Below are 24,282 nucleotides of genomic sequence, written 5' to 3' on the forward strand. Positions count from 1 at the left end.
CGAAAGAAGAACAGGACACGAAAGAAGTCGTCCTCGCTTCAGGAAGTAATATCGTGAAAGACTGACAGCAAGTCGCGCGATATGTATCGACTTCTCTTCCTGTATTTCCGCCCTCCTATCTCCTTTTCTTCCTTTCCTTTTTATTTCCTCATTTCCTCCCGTGGAAACGCAATCGCTGCAAGCAACACGCGATTCGATTATTTCGCCAGAGTCATGGATCGGAATGCGATGTCCTACTTTTTCTCTGTATTGCAATAAATTCGCGTTACAGTAGCTCTTTGTTTAACTTTGTTGAATTCTTTGTTTTCGTCGAGTATGCGCGAATTTCCTTTGAAATTATATATTGAAATATATTTCCCTTCATTTTACGAGAAAAATGGCCCGATCAGTGTTTCATGATCGGAAATTTTATGGAAACTGGGTGACAATTTCGTTGCGAGTTCAGTTTCATCTTGGCAATGATGAATTTTGTGTGATCGATAAAATTCTTCATCGTAAATGTTTCTAGTAATTTGTTCTGAGAAAATATCATTTGATGTACTTGCTATAAGAAAGATTTAACACGGAGAAGGAGAAATAAATCCTCGACAAGGAAATTTTCATTTTAAAATAAAAATAAATCGTGGCTTGCTTCCCAATCAAGGCAAATAGCAAACATAACATCTAATTATTCTCTTGATTAATTAATCTCAATTAATTCATACACTGAGCCACACTAACACACTATCATCTCAATTAGTAGTCATGAAACAAATTACAAAAAGAAAAATATGACTCAAAGAACAATTAAATTCCAATACGAATCAAAACGAATCTGCCAGAAATTTAAATTCTTCTTCGAATTTTGCTTATTTGAATAGAATCGTATAAAAATGCGAACGTCCAGTCGCGAAGAAGGAACTGGCCCAATTAAAAATCACAGTTTCCAATGCTTTCTAATTAACTCGATGCATGTGTAAATTTCAATCGGACTCGAAAAACAGTGACGCAAAAATTCAATTAAAACAGCTCTGCGCCCATTCATTTCCATTCTCGCTTTTTCCTCATTTTCTGCGCGGAAACGTTCTTCGTTTTCGAAGCTGCTCTTCGCTCGGCGATGTGAAAATTCGATTTCCAGCGATTCGTCACGGTTAACGTTGGTCGTCGTGGCGCCACGCTCGATTTACGAGGATTACAAACCGCTCATTGCTGCGTACACATTCTACATCGAAGGGAAAACGAGCGTAGATCAATCCGACGAGACATCAATGCTTTCCCGACTGGACATCATCAACGTCGTTCCGATAAAGAACGAAACAGGAAGGGAGCCGTCGTAAAAGTGTCCCTGTCGAGTCCTGCCATCGATCATTTTAACTCCAATATCTTTTATTTAAGGCATTGCAGTCGATCACTTCGTTTGTCCATGACTTTTATGACATATGATTGACTGTTCCCCCTGTGATTTCGTTTTCTTGCTTCCAATGGAGATTGCGAATACGTAGAGTGACTTTTATTCACGTTTGGTGTGATAAAAATAATACTGCGCGAAGCAAATACGTTTAATAACATAGTAAAATTCTATCCTTTTTTTCGCTATTTTATAATTTATTTACAGTGAACGAAAGTAGCTAAACTTGTTTTTAATGTTTGATTGCGCATCTGTCGCGTTGTGTAAAACGTTCTGAAATTTCATTAACACTATAATGAGACACGGTTATTGTAGCTATGGCTATCGATATTTAAAATGACGTCAAATACAAGTACAACTCACCGTTTTCTTCAGGCGAGATATGGGTGACATGTTCAAGCCAGCGATGATCGCCATTAGGGAATTGAAATTGCCGATGTTGAAGCATTCACGGGCGGTTTCGATCCAATATTCAACCACACGAACGCGTTGTTTCTTTTTTGCATGCTACAAAACAGTCAAACTTTTTTAATAAAATATCGTATTTTGTGAAATTGAATCACGAAATTTATATTGCAAAGAAAAGGAATAATATATTTTTATTATGTTACTTTTGATGGAAAAATTTATTTTCTAAAATTACTTTATATCAAAGAGATTGCTTTTTATGCAGGACTTGTGCATATTTTTAGGTAAAGTGAATTTGTACGATATTTATTAAGTACAATTGTAATAATTAAACAACATATATTTAATTTACCTTGCATACTTCAGTCGCGACGAAATAGCTCAGTCTATTAAACCACTGGACGTACGATTCGAGATTGCGTGTTTTCTTCATGTCCTTAAAGGATGTTTCCAAGTGAGGAGATTCCTGTTTATAGGAAAAATCAGTATCCACAATTAATATGAAATTTCTTCTTTCAACTTATTAATTAAAATTACTATTTATTAATATAGTAAGTATATTCATTAGCATAGAACCTCGATTATATCCGAATTAATTACATAATACATGTGCATCGATATTTTTATAAAAAATCGTTTCCGAATGTTCTATTTATCGATGTCCCGATAACTAGCCATTCCGTTAATCACCTTCTACCTAAAATTGCTATATCTAAAATATATTTTCAATGATATTAAAAAACATCGATAAATGAAATAGAGAAATAGAGGAGAAAAAGAACGTACTATTAAACGGACGTGACAAATGGAAGAGGCAGATGTACAAACCTTGGCAAAGGCTTGGACGAATTCTTCTGGGCCGATATACGAGAGCCTCTCGAGTTCCACGTGGGTCAATTGCTGTGCCAGGACCGTGGCCGATGGGCACAGCTCGGTGATGTCCACCTGAAAAACGGGGTGACAGTTCCATTCGGTTCGAGTGTCGAAGAAAAGCGACGCCGGGAAATCATGTGCAAGAGCGTCGCTCTGGTCGTGGGGGTAAGAGACGCGATGAAAGGGAGGCGTCAACGACAACTCGATTCACAGAGGTGCAGAAAGACAGAAAGCGGAAACGGGCGGAAGCTGCGCGTCCACGTCGCGACGCCTCCTCTTTTCCTTTCCAATTTCACGTGCTCGTGTTTCGCCGAGCAAATTCGAGCGAGTTCTTATCTTCGTCGAACGCGGTTTCAAAGTGCTTTGACCGGCGGCGTCGCGACGCTCTCGGACCCCTCTCGATATACATCTCTACAACTGTACATATAGTTACGTATACAATGCCATTTCAATGCATTATGTTTTGCGAACGATTCTGGGAAACGTTCGAAGCCATTGTATATGATTCTTGTTCTCCTGAGCAATAATCTTTATGACCAGGTTTGGCATTTACTGAGGGGTGTATTTTATGGACAGGGCTGTACCTTATGGGTGTATTTTAAGTTCTTGCTTGGAAGGATGGTTGTGATTTGAAGTTAGTATCGCAGTAAAATTATGAGGAAGGGATAAAGAGGGAGAGAGAGAGAGAGTAAATTATCTTTATGAGTTTGTTACATATAGCAGAAATATAAGGTACTAGAGATATTTTAATTATAAGATAACATTAATGTTACAGGTTATTGAATTCATTTTGACGTCAGTTTTAATTGACTATTCTTATAATTTAAAAAATTAAACGTTCAAAAGATTATCAAAATTACTAGCGAGAATCTTCTACCATTCTCTATCAAGAATAGTTTCAAATCCACTAACATTAGTGTTACAATTGAAAGGAAAGGTCATAGTTGATAGCTGGTTGAAACGAGAATAGAAGAAGGTAAACGAGAGAAACGTTTTACCAGCGAATACCATGCTTTTCCAACGTAGTTCAAAGCATACGTTTGAAACCACTGTAATTATTTATGCTCATCGTAGGCATTGTAGACGCGATTCGCGAATGAAAGGTATAAGTCCGTCGGGCATTTCAATTTGAATCGAACGCGCGAACATTCATATCCGCCTCCCTGTTGAATGAAATGAACCACGGAAAATTTATATTCTCTCGCTCAACTTGCCCCTTGAAATACCGCTGCAAACACTGACCCACATCACTGCGTGCTGCTGGCACGAAAAACGACGAGATTTCGTCGTCCGCCATCTCGTCTATTATTCCTACTTTTATTGAGGCTCGTCTTTTGTTCTATTTGTATCCTTTTTCGATTGGATCTCGCGTCTCTCGTCATGCAAAAAGGGAATCTCCTAACGTTTTTCTTCGACCATTTCAACGATGGTTACTGCGAAGCGATTGAGTAATGAACGTCGATGGGAAATTGATTTTTTTGTTACGTCTTTAGTGCTATAAAGTATAATTATATATAAGTATAATTATATAATTTAGTGCTATAAGTATAGTATATATTTTATAGCATATAACGTCTGTAAATATTTACGTAACTAATTAATTTTCATCATAGTAGTATAAAATTAAAAGCAGAAAGTTTTTAGTTAATTTCTTTTCTAATTTGATTAAAAGCAACCTGAATTTATTAGCGTTACAATAATCAGCGTATAAATGGGTTATAATTATTCTTCCACGAAATTTTGCCAATTTTTCACTGTGCATGTCAAGGGATTGCGAGGAAAAAATGGCGGCTAATGCGGTTAGATTATGAAAAAGTAATTGCCCGAGCTGCCATAATTAGCCAGCTGTTATTCATGTTTCAACGAAATATATGGAAATTGTCCTGTAATTGCGGTTCGTGGTAACAATCGAGCAATCACGAAATAAAAATTTTTTACCCACATTCTCTGACATACTGTCCTAATTTATACTTTAATCTTCCTATTTTTTTCTTCCCATTTTTTAATCTTCCCGTTTCCATTAAGTGAAAAAATTTACGGTATTTTTATACAATTATTATATCCAACATAATACTTAAATACAATATATATATCTTCAAATATAATAATCTATATCGGCCCTTGTTATTCATTCAAAGATATACCAGAAATTCTTTTGCCCTTAAGCATTAACAATTCGTCTACCTGGCGATGCCTTATTCATAAAAAAATATTTCCTTTGGTCAGTGTTCGGTAATGTCTTAAAAAGTTCCATAAATATGGAACTATGTAATCGTTAATCTGCTTGAAAACGGCGAAGACGAGGTTCGCAATAATTCTATATTATTAGAACGAATATATAAACCACGCGTATTAGCCTCTTGTCCTATCAATAAAAATGTTCTCAATTTTGAAATCACCGAACGCGCTTTGTCCAATTCTACAGACATATTTGTCTCTTTTCTTGACGATAAAAATTTTCTCAAATAATAAGTAATTTTTCAATTATCAACACACTCTATCCAATTATCCAGCATTTTGAACCGAGGAAAATAGTCTTATCGTTCTTCTTTCGATTCCAAAGACGGTCATTTCCATAGCACCCAGTCGACGGTCTCAACGTCTTAAACAGCACCCTTCCCTCGTTTCCACGAGATACGTCATAGCATTTTCTCGACGCGACGAAAGTAGAATCCGTCGGGTACGAACGAGATCAGCGAACCGCGTGATTCGGTTACGAAGCGAACGACCGCCTGCGTTTCTCCGAATTAGATCGTCGATCGAATTATCAACGAGCGGAGTTGCCCGATATGACAGTGTGGAACGATCCCGGTGAGACCGACAGCATTGATTCCAACTGTTCGCGGCAAGCAGAGCGCGAACGAAACGTTTTGATTTACGTGCAAATTCCACCCTTGTGCCTGTTTCCTCCTCGATAAAAAAGCCACGTTCAATGACTCGTGAATCGCCGTACGGCCAAACAATTCGCGACTCTTTCTCCCGATGAGGGAACGGACGATGATGCTTCACGATCAGAAAATGCGAATGGATTGATATTAATTCTATCGACGGACGTTTTTCCAATGGCATTGGAAAATGCCACGGTTTAACGTCTTCATTAGTTTTCCTGATATTGATAGACGTTTAGCGAGTGGAATGAAGAATTTTCTGAGAACTCTTGTTAGCAGATTTGTGTTATATCAGACTGTCCCTCAAGTTTTCCCCTTGTTTTATCAAATATTTGGCATTAAATTAATTCTTAAATACCGTGGCGAAATAGAAGTAGGTATATTAATTTTCTGATGGGGTTCTGAGCTATTTTAATGGAAAATTTAAATCTCAACCTACAGATTATAATTAAAAGGCTCATCTTTATTAAGAATTAATAAAACGAATTGCATCGTAGATTATTTTAGAGCAAAATGATAAGTTTATAAAGTGTCTGAGGTATTTTCGAATATTATACTTTGGATGTTTTATACGTTTTATACGTATTCTGTACATTTTTCTATCTTCAAATCTTCTATAAATGAATCTCTCTTTCCAAATAACTGATGTTTTATACTAAAATTGTGATGAAATAATATTCTAAACTGAGTTCATAAAATTTTCTTTCTGCACTAATGTGTATTTTACATTTCATCTTCGAAACTGAAAATAAATCTCTTCTTGCAATTGCCACGTTTAATACCAAACTAATAATACAATTTTTTCTAGCTAATTAAGAAAATATCTGCACACAATATTTGATGTGTAAAAAATCATAGTTAATTTAGATTTTACAAATTCACCGCGTTACTCAAAAGACCAAATTAACGCGACAAGAAAGACACGGAATATTTTAACACAATTTGTTCAGGACGAGAAGACCAAAGCACGTATCGGAGCTAAACGAAACAAAATCAAGAAGATCGTGCTAAGACTGTCGAGACACGATGCTGGGTTTCATTGTTTCGAATTAAGAGAACTGCAACGAAAGCGTAAAAATATCAACAGCGAAATGCTTTCTCGAGTTTCTCTGCTCGTACTGTCTTGAAATTGGCAACGATACACGATGGTGAAATTAAAAACGCGCGTGTTTTATAGTTTCTCGTTATATGTGCTAGAATTTTTAAAGAAATTGAAAGCTTTTACCGTCCGTATAAATGAAATTAATTCGCAGCGATGCGTCAGCTTCCCGTGAAAGACAGCGCAAAGTTAATGTCGATGGAAGTTAAAATTTTTTCAAATAAAATCTAATTATACACGATAGAAATTTTAGATATTTATTTACGATAATGTCTTACGATAATGTCTTACGATAGATTAATATTTTATAATAGATATTTACTTTCTGTTTAAATAATTTGGAAATAAATGTTTGCTAAAAATACACGTATAATTTCCTGGCCGCGTGTTAAATTCAATAACCGTCGATGAATTTTATCGTTGGTTTCAATTTGATTTTTTGGAAAATTTTATTTAACAGTTTATAAATTATGCGGCGGACCGTTGAACGAAATTCCAAATATCAAATTGAAGGGCTGTAAAATTAGAATTTAAATATTTTTCACAGTAAATATATGACTCTATGTTTTGAAAGATTTTATAATGAACAATTATGAAAAATATAAAAACAGTTTCTAACCAACTGGACCAAGTTTAATGTTCATCGATGAACTTCAATCAACAATTAATAAAAACTATTCAATTTTTTAACAAAATTCTACGGAAATACCAATGTTCGAAAATTGTAATTTTTAAAAGTTTTGAAAGTAATTATTACTTATCTGATTAATGAATTAAATAAATATCGTATGTATGATCTTAAATAAAATACGATGTAGGGATATGTATACACAGATAAACGCTGTGTTGAAACTAGTTCTGAATAAATACTAAAAAAATGTACCTATAACGTATAAACTTCACACACAAAAACGTGCATCTTATCATTTAGTGAATAGAATAATCCCATAATTACTATTCTACGAAAGCAGAATCATTGAACGGCAAGATTCTCGCAAGTTTCAAATTGCTCGAGTTTAGTGAACGGTAATGTTCGCGATGTTCAAAGAAACCTGGAGGAAGACAACGCGCAATTCTCTAGCGAGTCATGATATGCAACCAAATACGATGCACCACGGGGACTGCTATAGTTTCTTGTATCGAATAATTAATGACGGCTTGGAAATCACGATGTATTTCAAATTGAGACCAGTGTTACAGTTTCATCCAAGTCTCTTACTTGCGATTGGTTACTGTTCCTTATTAGACTCAGCTTGACTAAGCGTTCACTTCATATTCGATATACTCGTATTTTAGCAAAGTTCTTATTATTTCAAAGAAGTTATTATTGAGTTGGCAACTAAGTGATTGCGGATTTTGTCAATACCACCTAATGACAATATATAATGACAATATATAATCGCATTAGTCACCACTTCATTTCTTCGATTATTGAAACAAATAAAAAACTTGATGAAACTAAAGCTCATTACGAACACTAGAATTCGAATCATTAACATCTAAATATTATAATTAAGGATTAAAAAGATATACATATATACATTTGTGGACCAAAGAAAATTTAAAATTGGAAAATTTACTTAGTACGTGCAACGAATATTAGCAACTTTTGTGTTAAACTTTGTACCATATCAGTAACAATCTTTACGTCCCAAATTTCCTTTAGTCTACCACTATATATACGCAAGATAAAAATGCACAGACAAAAAAAGAAAAAAGAAAAAAGAAAATGAAAACCCTCAAATTATAAAGTCACTCGCACAATTTCTACAGTTTTGCCCTAAATTTCTCCAAAATTACAAATTACAAAATCCACGAAAATAGGATATGAATGAACATTAACCAAACTCGCTACATAGAAGTTTATCCAGTTAGTCAAAACGATAATTACTTTCACGAAGCGAAACGAACTCGACACGTTACCGGAGAAATATAACTAAATCACGAAATATCTACAATTAATAATAATAACCGACTCGCATGCGATTGCACAAAACTGGTAGTGACACGGTTCGATCATTTAAAAGCAGGCATTAAATCGGAACCGCTGTTGCCGAGCGAATATAAATACAGCAAGTGTGTAACGGAGTTAATACGGATTTTAACGCGTATTATCGTTATCAATTAAAATCCCGTTATCTATAGTAACAACGTTAATGCGCGCATTTAAATACAACCCGATAGCGGAGCTGAAACTGCGTTTCGAAAGCCTTTGTGTTTGTCCCTTGCCTCCTCTCGCGGCCCTCTCTCGTCATTACGCGGAAGAAAACGTAATTAAAAGCTTTGTACCGCTCGCGAAAACCAGAAAGACCGGTTTTCCGGACGTTTTACTAGTTTCCGGACGTTTTACTAGTTTCCAGGCGGCCTACGCACACTGGCTACCGCGAATTTCAATGAAAAATGAAGTTTTATGATTTCGTAGGAATAAATAGAGAAGCTCGTGACAAGAATGGTTCATGCTCATATTTGTCTTTCTATCGTTAATGAAATACGTGAAAATGTGACTTTCTGTTCAATATATTTCAATTTTTTTAAATAAAATATTTTTTACGTCATATAATTTCTATGAGTGTAGCTGTAATTATATTGCAGGAGAATTATGTCTAATTAAATCAAGAAGCTAGGGACTTCGTGACAAACATTTTTACAGAACCAGTTCATTTGTATGCTTTAAGAAGAATTATACTTTTGACGAGCATATTTTTCGCGGCAGTAATGACGCGTGTGCATTTTGTAGTTGCACTATTTTTTTTTACAATGGAAACACATCTTTTTACGTCTTCTCAGTCTTCTAGATATTTTTCACCTAATTATAACCTCATTCGTTAAAATATTTGAAATTAAATTTTATAGAACTTATCGTACGAAAGATAAGGAATACGCTGTAAATTTTGTAGGCGTTCTAAATGTAGTACATTTTAATTTTCGGAATAGAGATCATAAACGTTCACTTGCAACAGATAGAATGCATCTATCGAAGAATTAATGCTTCGAGTTTTGTAGTCGTCAGGAGAGAATATACTTTGCCAAAATATCGGAAAACTTTTTCGTTTAGCAAAAAATTGGTGTAGGGAACGATGTATGAGAAATTGTGCAAATTTATGAATGAGTAAGGTATGAATATGTAAAAGTTTTTGACAGATTTATCTACGTAAAGTTGGAGGAAGTGGTTTAAACTAAACCATCCCACTTAAAGTGGTTTAAAAGCTATATAAATTATGAAGTATCCATAATGAATAATATTTTGGTGTGAAATGATGCATTATAAAATGATGATTATAAAAGCTTTGAACGTTGCTGTCAAGAGGATACAAATATTATGAAACGAGCAGCAAAATCTTTAAAACAAAGGGGAAATAACGAAGATTTTAATTAAAAAGGACAGCGGACTTTTCGTAATTCGTAAGCTGTACATGTAAATTATTTTTTTTTAATTTCATGTTGCTCATACGTAATTTAAATTATTTCGTATAAAAAGGAACTATAAATTAATCTGTTTTGACTGAAAACAAAAATTCATTGCTTTCTCGTCGTAAAGGGGAGTATAAATATTTATTTCCCATTTTTATTGTATCAAAGATCTTGAATAACACTCAATCAAGTTTATATATTTATTATTTTTATTTACTCTTCCTTTTTAAGAGCTTCACAATATTCATGGAAACGAAATTTTCACTCAAACAAAACTCAAACACACTTTTATATTTAGTTTCATACTTATATTAATTTCTGCAATAATTTTACTTTGAATTTAACACTTTGTCCCAAAATAAATTTTAAAACTCTGATAAGTATTCAATTACATTCACGGGCTTATATCTTTTATTTCTTCTCTACTTTGACAAGCTAGAAATTATTCACCGAAACGAAATATTTTCTGTGATAAAACTCAAATACACTTTCGAGTTTAATTTCTTATTTCTTCGTCGAAATAGATATGTCAACTTGTCAAATCCGCCTGACTATTTATTTATTTATTTATCCTGTTTTACTTGAAGCCTGTACGTCAGATCTTGCCGACGTGCATGAAGAAACGCTAAGGAACTCTAAACGAAATTGAGTGCTTCGAACCATTAAAAGTCGTTCTATCGACAAGTAGCTATAAAATGTTCGTCGTATGAAATCACAAGTTGCAACTTTTTCTCTTTTTAAATATCGAAATCCAGAGCTGAACTTTCCAAGCGAGTAACTGTTTAAATGCAATAAAGGTTCTTGATTGAGAAGCCTGGTGTGTTCGTCCGAAACTTTCTTTCTGCGAAAAGAAAGAGATTAAAGCTGTAGTATTGGGCTTGAGAACAATTTCTTGTTCGCAGAACACATAAAAGAAATCCAATCAATTCAGGGTGCGTAATAAACGCGTGGAAATGGTTTGGATGAAATGTTATCTATCGTAAAAATAGGATATAAAAAAGTTCCGCCATAAAAGTTTGCAATTATTGATTCGAGGTGATTATTACGTTGAAAATCTTCGTTTTAGATAATTGCACCACTCAGAAGTCAAACTGATTCTACTATTCTACTATTAGATTGTGGTAGTATTTGTTCAAATTTATATTTTTATAGAACCTAAATAAAGATATCATTTCACTTACTGAAAGTTATACGAAGTATTCTATGCCGTGAATATTTTACATATTTTTAAATATTACATGCGTTCTGTGAAAAAGTTTTTGTAATTGGCTTTTCAGAAACCAAAGAATTGATCTTAATATAGTTGTGCCAGTACAGCTTAACTTTCGTATCCTGTTATTACGAGTTAGAATATTTTGCCACAAGTAAGTACACGATATTTGTTATAAATATCCTGCATTTCGTTGAAAATTTTTATCTACCAAATAAAATGTTCGCTCGATGCTCTATTATAAGGAAGATCAGGAATTTCTACCTTTAATCAAAGCAAATAAACGTTTTATCTCATAAGGGTAGCTCATAATATATTCTTAAACGCGATAGAATAGTTACCTCGCAATGTTGATTATGCAAGAGATTAAAATATTTAACTTCTAATAGATAAAAGAACGCTCGATACTACTTTTTCTCTCATCTTACATCGCATTATAGTTGGAAACTAAAACTTCTTCTCCTCTGTTAATAATATTCTGCTTTTCCTATCCCTTACTCTTTAACTTGCTTTTATAATCTGCTTAAACTTTCCTTCTACTAAATAACGAAATAGAAGCTGCAGCTCTGCCGGTCAATATTAAATTCATGTTACTTTTAAGGACAAAATGGAACCTTGTATGTGAATTAATATCCTCAACTACGTAAAATTACCCAACTTATGAAATCCTTCAAAGTATTTTCTAAATTCCTTAAAAGTTCCTCTAAAATTCCTTCTGGGCTATCGACTTATGTACATCTACCCTATCGATCAACAAATAACAAAACGATCGACGATCCTCATCGCGACTAGTCGAAGATGTCGAGTAGCCAAACGCCAAACGACAACATCTTGCTTCTGCTGTTATAAAACCATTTGCAATCAAGTAGTTTCTAGTCTTCCATGCTTGGAACTTTTCTTACAGCGGTGAATACGACGTGGAATGAGAAAAAAAGGGAAGAAGAACGAGGATGCGGCGACGGAGGGATGAAAAAGAGATTATGGGCGTATTATTGGTTTCGCGAGTTACGGCTCGCTTCTTGAGAAAGTTCAAGCAAAGCTGTCGCCGCGGCACGTCGCAGGGACGGGTTCAAAAAGCGCGGCGAACTTCCACTTTAATAAGTCGGAGCTTCCTAAGAGCTCGGCCCACCCGTTTCCTTATCTGCTTCTTCTCCTCTCTCTTCTTCTCTTTCCGCTCGCGTTATATTTTTATTGCGCTCCGACTTTCTGCATTTTCGATGCAATTCCGACGTAAACCGTAGATATGCAAGCGGCCATGCAAATACCGTTCTACGAGGTAGTTGCTGGAACGTTACTGGAAGCTTTGGATTATTCTTTATTCTCCTTACTCAACCACCACCTTTTGCTTCTTCGACGCGAATGCTAATTGTAAGTGTTGCATTGTAACAACTTGGCAAAACTTTTTTGTAACATTTGGTGCATTACCTTAAAACACGAATATTAGATGATCTTCTGCGGCTTGATATCGCGTGACCGATGTTTACAGATTATACGATGATTCATTTTATGATGATACCTTTATGAAAGTTGAATCGACGTATTTCTTTGCTACGATTTAAAGGAAATTCTAGAATGTTTCTGTAACTTCGATTGCACGAGATAAGTACAAATAACAACAGCACATTAGTGTATCATTAAATGTGAAAACTTTTGTAATATGATTATTTTGCTTCTATAATGATATATGTTCCAATAATTATTTCGATACAGTGATTTAGTAAATAAATCAAATTAGTAGATACCAAGTAATCTGACAGGTTACACGTTTGTAACAAAGATACAATTGTATGTGATTAAGAATTAATTAAATAAGATGTGTAGTTAGATAAGTAGATGCCATACACCTAAAGATAATATCATCCAGTATCAAAATATTTCTTCCAATTATTTTTGTCATTATAACACACTTCACACAGAGAAAGCTAACAAATTCAATTTCAACATATACGAATAATTCATATTGTATCGTTTTCTTACAAAAAGATCATGTCCCTTGCACGTGTGACTGAATTTTAACATTTATTCTGTATTTGATGATTTTAATATTCCTTATGAAAAAGGTAAAGTGGGAGAAAGGGAAAGAGAAAGAAAAAACAAGGAAGTGAGAGGAAACCCACTAAATATATACAATATTAATTTTTCCTGACGTTGTGGATATAGAAAATTGCGTTCATATTAATATTTTCATGTCTACCAAATAAAGGGACCACCTCGGGGAAAAAAGGCTGCGTTATATCTATCGTAACAATTTCCAGGGAACCAAGAGGCAGATTACGAGATGATGATAGAGAAGGAATATTAAAATCGCCGGTTAAAGAAGCTGCTTTTAACAATTTCCAGGAACTTTTGATAGGCAATGGAGCAATTTCATCCGCGTTTAGATGAGAATGTTATTTATTATGCCGCAGGGAATTTATCTCCCTTTGATCACAAAGAACGGCACTATTATTCATTCGTCCATGATAAAATATGCATTTAATGCCTCGTCGCCGAGAAGATGAAGTATTTTAGAAACGAACGATTATTTATTTTTACCTAGTAGCAGTTATTACTATTTAGCAATCTGAATAAACAGAGCTTGATACTAAAGAACTTTGAATGGTATTTCATTAAAATTTAATAGCAAAATTACTTCTAGGATATATATATATATTAACATTCTTGTTACTTTCTAAATATGCAAAAATAGCTTTTAGAATAATTTTAAATCTTAATCTTACAACAGTTTTTGATTGAAACTTTTGTTGTACCTATCGACGTATGGGCATGTTAGAATACTAATTGGGATACCTATAATTGGTTATTAGGATATTGAAGTAATATGACATCATGGGACTTTATATCGAGCTATCAAGTATCAAGATATCGAGGTTTGAAGGTATCGAAATATCAAGAAATTGTGATATATACTGCTGTATCGAGACATTAAAGCATCAAGATTATCAAATATCAGAATGCGAAGTATTATCAGAAATTTAACATATGGAGATATCGAGGTATTGTATTATTTGGATACCATAGATATCATATACAAAGTACTACAATATCAAGACATCAAAGATATCGAATATTCAAACACTGGTAACATTCGATTATTATAATTTTTCAACTTAATATACGGCAGTTTAGATAGAAATAAGTATAATACCTAACATCTTCCTAAATACACTAAAATTATGTTCCAAACGCGTGATCAATACTATTTTCTTTTTTCGTGATTACAATCCAGCATGCCAGTGAATATTTCGTTATATTTGTGCAAAATTCTAGCAATCAATATATTTCTGTTTAATCAAAATTATAATTCTTCACAATCTTTCGCGAAAAAATTCTTCTACTCTTTATTTTCTCCACTTGTGAATGAGAATGCTGGAAACTACACAAGGCACCAATAAAAAGTAGTACAAGATCTATCACTTTTAGAAGGCAAAACAGTGTTACATTAGATATCAGTATAAACAACAAAAAAATTCGTCTGTTTTTCTTGAAAAACATTTACGAAAAAGGCCACTAAAATCCAACAGAATGGACAATCATTATCTCCGCGTTACACGAAACATTAAGGATACTGATTTCAAGACGTTTCAGAAAAACCAGCTCTACACATATCTCCCGGAATTTCCCCTCGAAATGGAGACATACACAGGATATCGAACGAACGGTAACATAACCAGGAATTGGAGGCAGTGGTATCCGAAACAGGTTTCCGGAACGGAAGCGACAACCGCACAACGAAACAATTGGGGATGCGGTAATTTCTCCGGCCGCACGATCATCGATGAAGCTTGTAGCGGTCGGCGCTCACGCAATTCAGTTCTGATTAGCCGATGTACGATACGCCGGCATATTTAACTAACTAATGCAGTTGCAAATTAGCTATTAGTAGGTGTTACACGCAGTGGCAGATAGGCGTAGGGGTAATCAAATTAAATAGAATAGTTACTGTCTCCCATGTCGACGGTGAAACTACATAACCCTGTTAGCCTAACTGCGCAAAGTGCACGCGTACTGCTAATATACACAGTACGAAGGATAGAAGACCATGTGCGTGCACAACGATGAGAAACGTGTGCATTAGCACACCGTGCGAATAACATGTATAAACAGAGATGATGCATAGGTGAAATCCGCGCGTATCCCTCGAGGATGTTATCAGTATCGCGTCTCCGTGTCTCCGGGAAAATATTGAAACGTCTGTCAAAGGAGAGAACGTGGCTGGAAAATCGAGTTTGACGGGGAATTGCTTGATACGGGGAAAGGAAGCTATTTTACTTTCTCAACACTGACAGAAGTATCATCCATCGACGCGTCTATGGCCACGTACAAAGTGTACGCAAATTCGATTTATGATACCGCGCGTATAGTAAAATTTCTCTTGGGATTAAGGAACCGAACGGGGAACGTTAAGTTTATTATTTCGTAATTTCCAGCGGAAAATTAGAGAATTATGAATTGGGAATATCTCGAGCGGAACTTATAATTCTGCCGTGGATGTTTGTTTTGAGTAATTGTGTTTTTGGTGCGTGGAAATACGGAATGGTTGAAATTAAGCTATTGTAGACGATAATATTAATGTTTCAAGGTATTTTTGTTTAAATAAGATTGCACGTGGCTTGTGAATACCTACGCAGTTTGTTTAGATTAACTGTAAATGTAAATTGTCATTGTAAATTGTAATGTAAACGTATCCATACAAACTACTAAATCTTCAATTAGTTAAAAGCACATCTAACATTTAATTATAATGTTATTTGCTTTCAAAACTGTCTTATGGACTTGAATTTTAAACTTTCAGATGACAATGCAATAAAAGTTTCTGTATTATTATCGATACTTTCTCCAATATTAATCGAATTGAAGACGAAAGATTTGTCAGAGTACCTATTTTTAGAATGCAAGATTTAAATGGATACTCGAAAAGAAGCTCTGGGATGCTTGTCGGGAACGCCTTATGCAAACGTTTACACACGATTGGATAACCATAGCACATGTGTATGGTACTGATGCAAATGCTAGAAATGCGTTGGTATCGATATAAGCACAAACGACATGGGCGAGCCATTTAAACGGTAACAAGAGTGCCGTGTTACGGGAACGGAATTGGTGCAGGGAACGAACGGACGGCCGATCGAACAAGTACCATAGACAGAATATTATCGGTTCATTATACCGGAACTTCGCCGTGGTTACAGTTAATCGAGTAATCGTTGTTAAACTCGATCAATACGGTTAAGTTCCTGGAACGTTTGTACGCCTAAACGATCTAATATTTGGCATAGTTGATGTAAACGAAAGTTGTTCGACGTGTGAGTCTCTTTTGCTGTTTTCTCGATGCGATTATACTGGTCTAAGAAATTATGCGGATAACATAATGATATAGCGATCACAGAATATAGGAAACTCTAAAGATCATGTAAAAATTGTTAAGAATGTAATTAATAATTTATTCTAGCGTCTTCTCAATTACAATTTAATTCTCTTTCATTCTGTTCTTTTGTACTGTACTTTTAACTACACGTACATCTGATTGTTAAAGCCTTTTTTACATACACGAATGTTAAAACTTCTAAAATGCTCTACTATATCGTAATAAAATAACAAAAATTTAGATCCTTCTCAGAGACGGATGATCTATAGCCGGCAGATAAGTCAATCAAGACTCTGAAATACCGAAACGTTCAATTAAATTCCTACGCAATAAATCACAAAGTTTCCCAGAATCACACGATGAATCAAATGAAGCGATCGTTTAAGAAAGGGCAACGATTCGCTTGGACAGTACTAATGCGCATATTTAGCGTATTTATACAAACCTGTGAAAGTTGCTCTGTCGTTGCCTCGGTCGCCAGTCTAGCCAAACCCTCCTCGTACCTCTCCAGGGCCGTCAGTCTAAGCAGCAAGTTTTGCAGCAATGCCGAAACTTCCTGCCTGGCCGCAGCGTCGACCGCAGCGACCTTCTGCGTGATGGACCTGACGTGGCCCATCACCCTCTCGTCCCGGAAATCGTACGGGAATGTTTCTGTCCATTCGGCTAGCAGCTGCACCAGTCGTGGCACGAAACGTTGCAGACGTTCCTGGAACACGCCAGACAGATTCCAACCGGTTCCACTTCCTCCCTTTTTATTAGTTCACTTGCTCGTACATGCGTTGCCAAACAAGTTTTAGATGAGATGCGGAAATTGGAACGCCACGGAATGCACGTGCCCAACGAATCTTTCAGAACTTTCGAAAACTTGGGACCCTTCAGAGATTTCGAAGCGATACGAATTGTGTGAACTTATTAGCGTTTTACATCTTTTGCTATTTAATGTGATTCTGTTATTTTTGCTTCGATAAGTTAACTATACCGCGTTATATCAAATATTGCATATCCATAATTATTTCCTTCGCAAATGTAGATTATACAAGGCACAGACAAAGATGATAATAATAAGACGATAGTACATGTTTCACCAGTAAGTAAATCCCGCTCAAAGAATAATGCAAATCACCGTAAAATAAGAAACCACCATGACATTTGAACATCCGAATCTCTTCCACCCTGAACATACTGAAGAGAATGCACAATGAAAAAGACTAAAGTACTAAAAAGTGCCAAGTGCAAAAGAACATAACTTTAAATTATAGAAGAAGCCGAAAAAAATAAAATCGGGTAAAAATATCAGTAAAGATACTAAAGCAGAAAACAGCAGCTAAACAAGAAGAAAAGAGAAGAATCGTCAGGGTGGAAATTCATTTGCGAGCGAAACATTTCTGGCCTGGATACGCGTGCTCGTTATTACAACTGGAACGAGAGCGAGCGTGCCAGGGTGATTCTCCGAGGGGGTGAATGCGAAAAGGGGGTCGAGCTTGCGAGACGATGAAACGATAATGCACGCGGTGGCCGTAAAGTGCACGCCCGGAAGGTTCTTGGTGGGCTTTTGTGGGACGGTTGCATTCGTGGCTCACCTTGCCACTATCTCCAGTCAGGTTTTGCTGATGCTCGCAGAGGGCGCAGACCTCGCCCAGGAGCTCGTGCGGCTTGATGAAGAGTCTGGCGCTCAGCAAAAAGGCGAAGAGGTACGCCCGATCGGGATAATATTCTTCGGTGGGTACCATATGCTGTACCAAGGCTTCCAGTGAGCCCGACACCAGGTTCCCGTCTCGATAGACCAGAGCCTGAAATGAAACACGAGTCTGGTTAATTGATCGTGATTACTCTAAGGCGCCTCTATGAACTTTCACGGCGGTGAATTTACTTTGAGCTGCGAGAAGGAACATTAATTTTTCGTTTGGAATTAAAATATCGCGAGGGTTATTGAATTTTTGATATAAATGGTTTGATGTATAAAGTATGTAAAGTATAATGTAATTATATAAATACAGCGATTGTAATAATGAAGTAATAAATAAATCGATTATTACTGGAAAAAACTTGTCTGATTTGCTTGAGCATTTTATTAAGTATTACATGTTTCAACGTAATTTACATTTGTCGATTGACAATATTAATTGCACGTACAAATTGCAACTTACACGAACAAATATGTTAATCAACATGTTAATAACATTACCGGCTATATGATATAACAGAGCAATAATTTGGCAATTATGTATAATGTATATTATGAAATAATTTATACTATTATTAGGAATTCAATAGGAAATATGAATCTCGTAATAAATAACACGTATCATATGCGAATCTCGAAAACAGATTAATTTATTCTGGAATTCGTTCCTGTTCTTTCAAAAGCAAATAGGAAAGTCTAGGATTTAACCAGAATCAGCCCGTTAAAGCGAGATGACGTTGCAAAACTCACACATGATCAGCAGCTTTTCAGTTCTTTTGGGATATTTGCCAAATTCAACTGCTGTAAAAGATTAATCCTCTACATTCCAGCTACGCAGTATTTTAACTTTTGTTTGCTTAAAATACATAGAGATCGATACCAACGAAATATCGTAGAAATAGCGGAAAATGCTCGTGAGTTCCAATAATGGCACATATAAATCTTTTGTCACCACTTATATTTATTTAGGAGACTGGAAGGAAATTGATACGAATGTTAACAGATCTGTAAATTGAGAAAACTGTGGATAAAATCAAATGTTAGTCGAATATTTTGTTATACGCGCATATAAAGATTTTAAGCGTTTCTAACAATAATCCTCTAATAATCTAATAAGTATAAATTTAATTCGTTGCTTCCCATATCTACGTTATTGATAAAGAAAAAGAAAAATATTCGAAGTTGTAAGTTTGTATATTCTCGCGTAATCCTCGAATAAGTAATAAAGCAATCCGTTTCATAAACGATTCACAAATCATCAAATGATAGTTTGTATCGTGTTAATTCTTGTCGAAGCGCTCTATTTAACGATAGATTAATACGTTATTAGCAGACATATTAATTAACGTAACGTCGTCGTCTGTCGATTAAATATGCTGATGCATAAAGCCGGATTTCATTGCAGAGGAAATACGCAGTCGCTCGATAATGTCGTTAAACCGATATTTCACGGGAAGCGTAGGTAGGATTTAAATTCGTTTGAATCACACAGAGACGGTCCATGAAACTGATTTCCGACGATTCGTTATTGGGACGGACTAAGCGCGATGTAATAATCGTTGAAATTTTACAGGCGCGATTTTCGCGCGAATTTCAACATCAGGAACGGAGCCAACGGAGGCCCAAAGCCATATTTTGTAACTTTATAGTCGCATAAATATCTCACTTTATGATACTCTTAAAGTAAGAAGTAACGATGAATGAAAATCTGATTCTTTTTCGAAAGCTCTCGAACTAACAACGTGTAATAGTAACATTCGGCTCGGTTCTTCGATTATTCTTTTTATAATATTTCCTTCTGGTATTTTTGGAAAAATTAATAGGAATACGTCGTTTTAATTTTCTTATTAACTTGTACAATGTGTTTAAGTTCTCATATATTTCGATATTTTAAGAAGATTTCGAATTCGATGCATTTATTAGAAGATGTATGCTACAATGAAGTTTGAGAAAAAAAGAATTCGTGTGACATACGTGCCATAATTACGAAATTTTTCTATGATGATGATGATAGACTGCTGATATTTACGTAGATTCAAATTTTTGTGACCATAATTCGGAAATGAGGACCTTCGCAAACATATTTTTCACCTACTAAACGTTATAACTCGATATTCTTTAAATCCATAAATGCATAAAAATTCACAATTGCAATTAATCAATGATAATCTAAATGCTTTTATAAACTACTATGTAAATTACAATAAACCTGCCAGAACACTATTTTCACACGATTATCTTGATTATGATATACCGTTTTCTGTAAGATTATCATGCTTTCGAGATGGCCATCCGACTTGGTCGTTCCTTTTAATGTTCGCGAAGCTTTAACGGAACAGTGTAACGACAGAAACTTTTCGAAGTTGGTACGTGTACGAAATCAGAAATTCGTTTCGGTAGAGGGACAGTCGAATGCCTGAAGCTTTTCATTCGGTCCTGGAACAAAGTTTCTACCTGTGTCCTGTTAAATCTGCGAGCCATTAAAGTTGCGCGAACCGGCTAGGTAAAGCCCAGCCAACTCGCTGAGGATTCAAATGGCTTAAACTTATCGCGGGCTAATACAGTATTGACGGGGTAAAATTCCTCCCTCGTAAACTTGTCATCGACGAGGAATCGCGAAGAAGGGAAAAAAGGAGGAGAGGCTCACCCTGAGGATCTTGTTCGACGAAAAACTTACCGTTTCTATTCGAAATTTACGCTTCCGCAGAGTTTAGCTCGATTCATCGACTGCAAATGAACCACGATGTCACGCGATAGAAAATCTTGCAAAGATTTTTCCTAGTTCTATCTTGGATAATTGCAGCTCGTGGTACAGTAAATGGTTCTAAATAGTAAATTGAAGTTAAATGAAATCAGCGATGCGAAGAGAGAATAGAGGTATAATTTCAAAATAGAAGAGCATAAATTCTCAAGGAATTACAAAGATGATGATTTCACGAGATCACATTATCTTCTAAAGGTCTTCAAACGAATTGAAGAAGGAAATGATGAAATGTACGCATTAGGATTTTTTTTATGTATTTGTGAGCTATAAAAAGCATCTTATTTCCATACTCGTGTTTAAAATTGTTGAAATATTTGTCAAAATATATATGAAACACAAAAGAATATGAATAATAAGCAGTATGCAACAAATTGCAAGTAGAAATTAAAATATTTCTTATAATTCTCAATTAAATGTAACTAAATTTAAGATTTCTGTAAAATTTATTATTATTAAAATACGTATCTTCCTTTATTTCAAGTATTCTACGTTCACGAGAAAATAATTAAAGAATATTAATTTACATTTAATGTATCGTATTACAATTACAATTTAGATACTATTATAACGTGCCACTGCAATAAAAAAGTTGCGAGCAGTGGGAGCACAAAAGATGCTAAGGAGTTCAAATAACGTTCCTTTTTGAATTATAAATAAATATTGAATCGCTCTAAAAGAATAGGATTTTAATGAATAATAGAAGAATAACTTGGAACTAAGATGATTTCCTCTTATACGTCATATCAAACAGACTTAAAGGCATCGAGTTAATCTATACACCTAATGAAAAACACTTTCAATTGCAAGAATAACACAGAAAGAACTAGAACTTCAAATAATCGATCCAATTCTGTTAGGAACTCGTCTGAAATTCATCGAGGTACTCGCTTCTCATTCACTGTTTCCTCATTCACTCTTTCCTGGCTTCTACGAAACAATTACCGCGTACCTCGTCCTAATCGTTCCATGCGCCAAGGCTATGCAATGACGCACGGAGTATACCTCACTTAGGAAGAGGCTGGCTCTTTTTCAAGAAACCGGACAATTGCGGTGCGCGTTTAATCGCAAAAGAAACCGGAAAAACAAATCCGCGAAACCGGGTCTGGCCGCGTTTTAGCTAAACTTTTGTCGTCGCTGTAACAATCGCAGCCATTCAGCGTCAGGAATCTAGCGTCGCTTCTGTCCGAAAAAAGAAAAAAGGAGAAAGAAAGATAAAAGGGGAAGAAAGGAGAAAGGCGAGGAGAAAACGTGGCTAGGCGGGACGAAGAAAACGCACGGTCCACCCGTTATAAAACATTCCAACGTCACCGGACTATCCGAGCTTCTACAGGCTGCGGCCGTTCGTTTTTGTTTTCGTCATCGATCCTGCTTCCCGCCTGCCAGACACCGTTTCTCCTTTCCTCTTTCTCGCCCGTGTTTAAACCGCTTTTGTTTTGCGCCTCGTTTTGCGTCCAGACATGGGAATAGCCTGGAATAAGTTAACGATAAGGCTACAGCGACTAGCATTAATGTTTGGATATTTCATGAAATTGGAGAATTATTTCGTTTGGTTATTCTTTCTTCTTTGGAACAAGTACACGCGTTAGATAAATTGGTCGAGTAGTACGTTTGTTTATGTTTTCCTAAAAATGTACATCAGGTGTCGTTATTCTTATGTAAAATTTATCTAATCAGCGAGTAATTTATTTATCCCATTCTTTTTATAAATTCAGATTCGTGTATCTTTATATTTTTTTAGACAATTTCTGCGAAATATGTGTATTAATAAAAAGAGAATAGATTTATTGCTCGACTCAGTAAAATGTATGTTTCTATCAAATGAAATATTTACTTTAACATATGAAAACAAACGTATTAAAAGCAAATGTGTACAAGATTAATGTTGCGCATATCGTGGTACCAGAATATTAATACGAGTTACACTGTATATGAGTTTGTCAGAAGATATACTAGTCAACTTCATAAATAGGAAAAGAGGATAATAATGTTACGAATATTTGTTGATTTTCTATAGAATTTAATTTACTGACATTTATTATGAGTCTTAATTTAAAATTTACTATTATAGTATTTGTTGTTATTTCTATACACAGAGGTAAGATCAGAATAGTTATTATTTTATTGAATGGATAAATCTATCACACCGTTCTGAGCCAAAAAAACCTTTATTGCACGCGCTTACAAAAAAAAGGGATAAAAACAAAAAGGCATTTTAAGTCTATCGATTACATCTATCGATCGTAACTAGGATCATCCTCTAGTTACTATTTCTTATAACTAACGCATCTGCATATGGATGGCGAGCACGAACTCACGTTGTCATTTTCAACAGTATTTTAGAATTTACGATTACTTATGCCATGCGTTAGCATCTGTTATACTCGAAACTCGAATAACAAATTTACAGTAAAATTTACATAATACTTCCTGTAATTCTTCTGAAAGAAACTCGTTCAATTCTAACGTTCAATCCCGAGGAAACAAATGCTACATTTTCTATGGGGAAAAAGAGACTACGAAACAATGATAAGGAAGTTTTCGTAATTAGAAGACAGCTATAATCGAACGACGACTTCCGTCTTAAGGAGGCAATAAAGCAAACGACTGGAAACTTTCGTTCTAGAAATCGTCGGGTTATTTCCGCCATTTCTGTCGTTTTGTTCCGATCCGGTATTGTCCCTCGCTTTTTCTATTTTTTTCACCTTGTTCCTTCATATTCTAATACTAATTCTATACCCATTCCGCCGTAAGCAATCCTAACAATTATAGCAATTTTGATCTTTTAATAATCAAGGAAAACGAAAATTCTGAGATTCGTACAAAAGTGATTGAAGACTCAATGGGAAGGAAATTTTTTCGAGTATTGAGAATTATGCCGCGAAAAAATATACATAAAACTATGATGCTAAATCGTTGTCGTATCACTATTTTATTTCCATAATGTTAAATGCGATTATTAATATTCTATTTCATATTTACCGAGTAAAACTTTGTTCAGCACGCCTTCAATATATCAAGGGAAAAACCACAGACAGTCTCCGCAAGATTAATCTCGTTACTAATCCACTAATCCCAATCCAGACACGTTTGCCGACATGCGTTCCATGCAAGTTCTTTGAACGACGACGGCGTGCCACAATTTTGAATTCGTTTAGCGATTCGAGGTGCTCAGCAGGGAGCAAGGAGCGTC

The 24,282-nt window shown here is 35.2% G+C and overlaps 1 protein-coding gene across 1 annotated transcript in view; it reads right to left on the bottom strand.

Annotated features, from left to right (window-relative positions):
- LOC117235778 (ras-GEF domain-containing family member 1B-like) overlaps positions 1-24,282 on the bottom strand; it is a 237,582-nt gene that overhangs the window by 27,864 nt on the left and 185,436 nt on the right. The window contains exons 4-8 of the mRNA XM_033498112.1: positions 18,225-18,434; positions 17,090-17,350; positions 2,624-2,740; positions 2,148-2,261; positions 1,751-1,894 (exon numbers count right to left, since the gene is read on the bottom strand). Coding sequence (XP_033354003.1) covers positions 1,751-1,894; positions 2,148-2,261; positions 2,624-2,740; positions 17,090-17,350; positions 18,225-18,434 — 846 coding nt within the window. The remainder of the gene's footprint in view (positions 1-1,750; positions 1,895-2,147; positions 2,262-2,623; positions 2,741-17,089; positions 17,351-18,224; positions 18,435-24,282) is intronic.

This window comes from Bombus vosnesenskii, unplaced genomic scaffold (assembly GCF_011952255.1).
Source record: "Bombus vosnesenskii isolate JDL3184/JDL3185 unplaced genomic scaffold, Bvos_JDL3184-5_v1.1 scf7180000013319, whole genome shotgun sequence".
NCBI lineage: Eukaryota > Metazoa > Arthropoda > Insecta > Hymenoptera > Apidae > Bombus > Bombus vosnesenskii.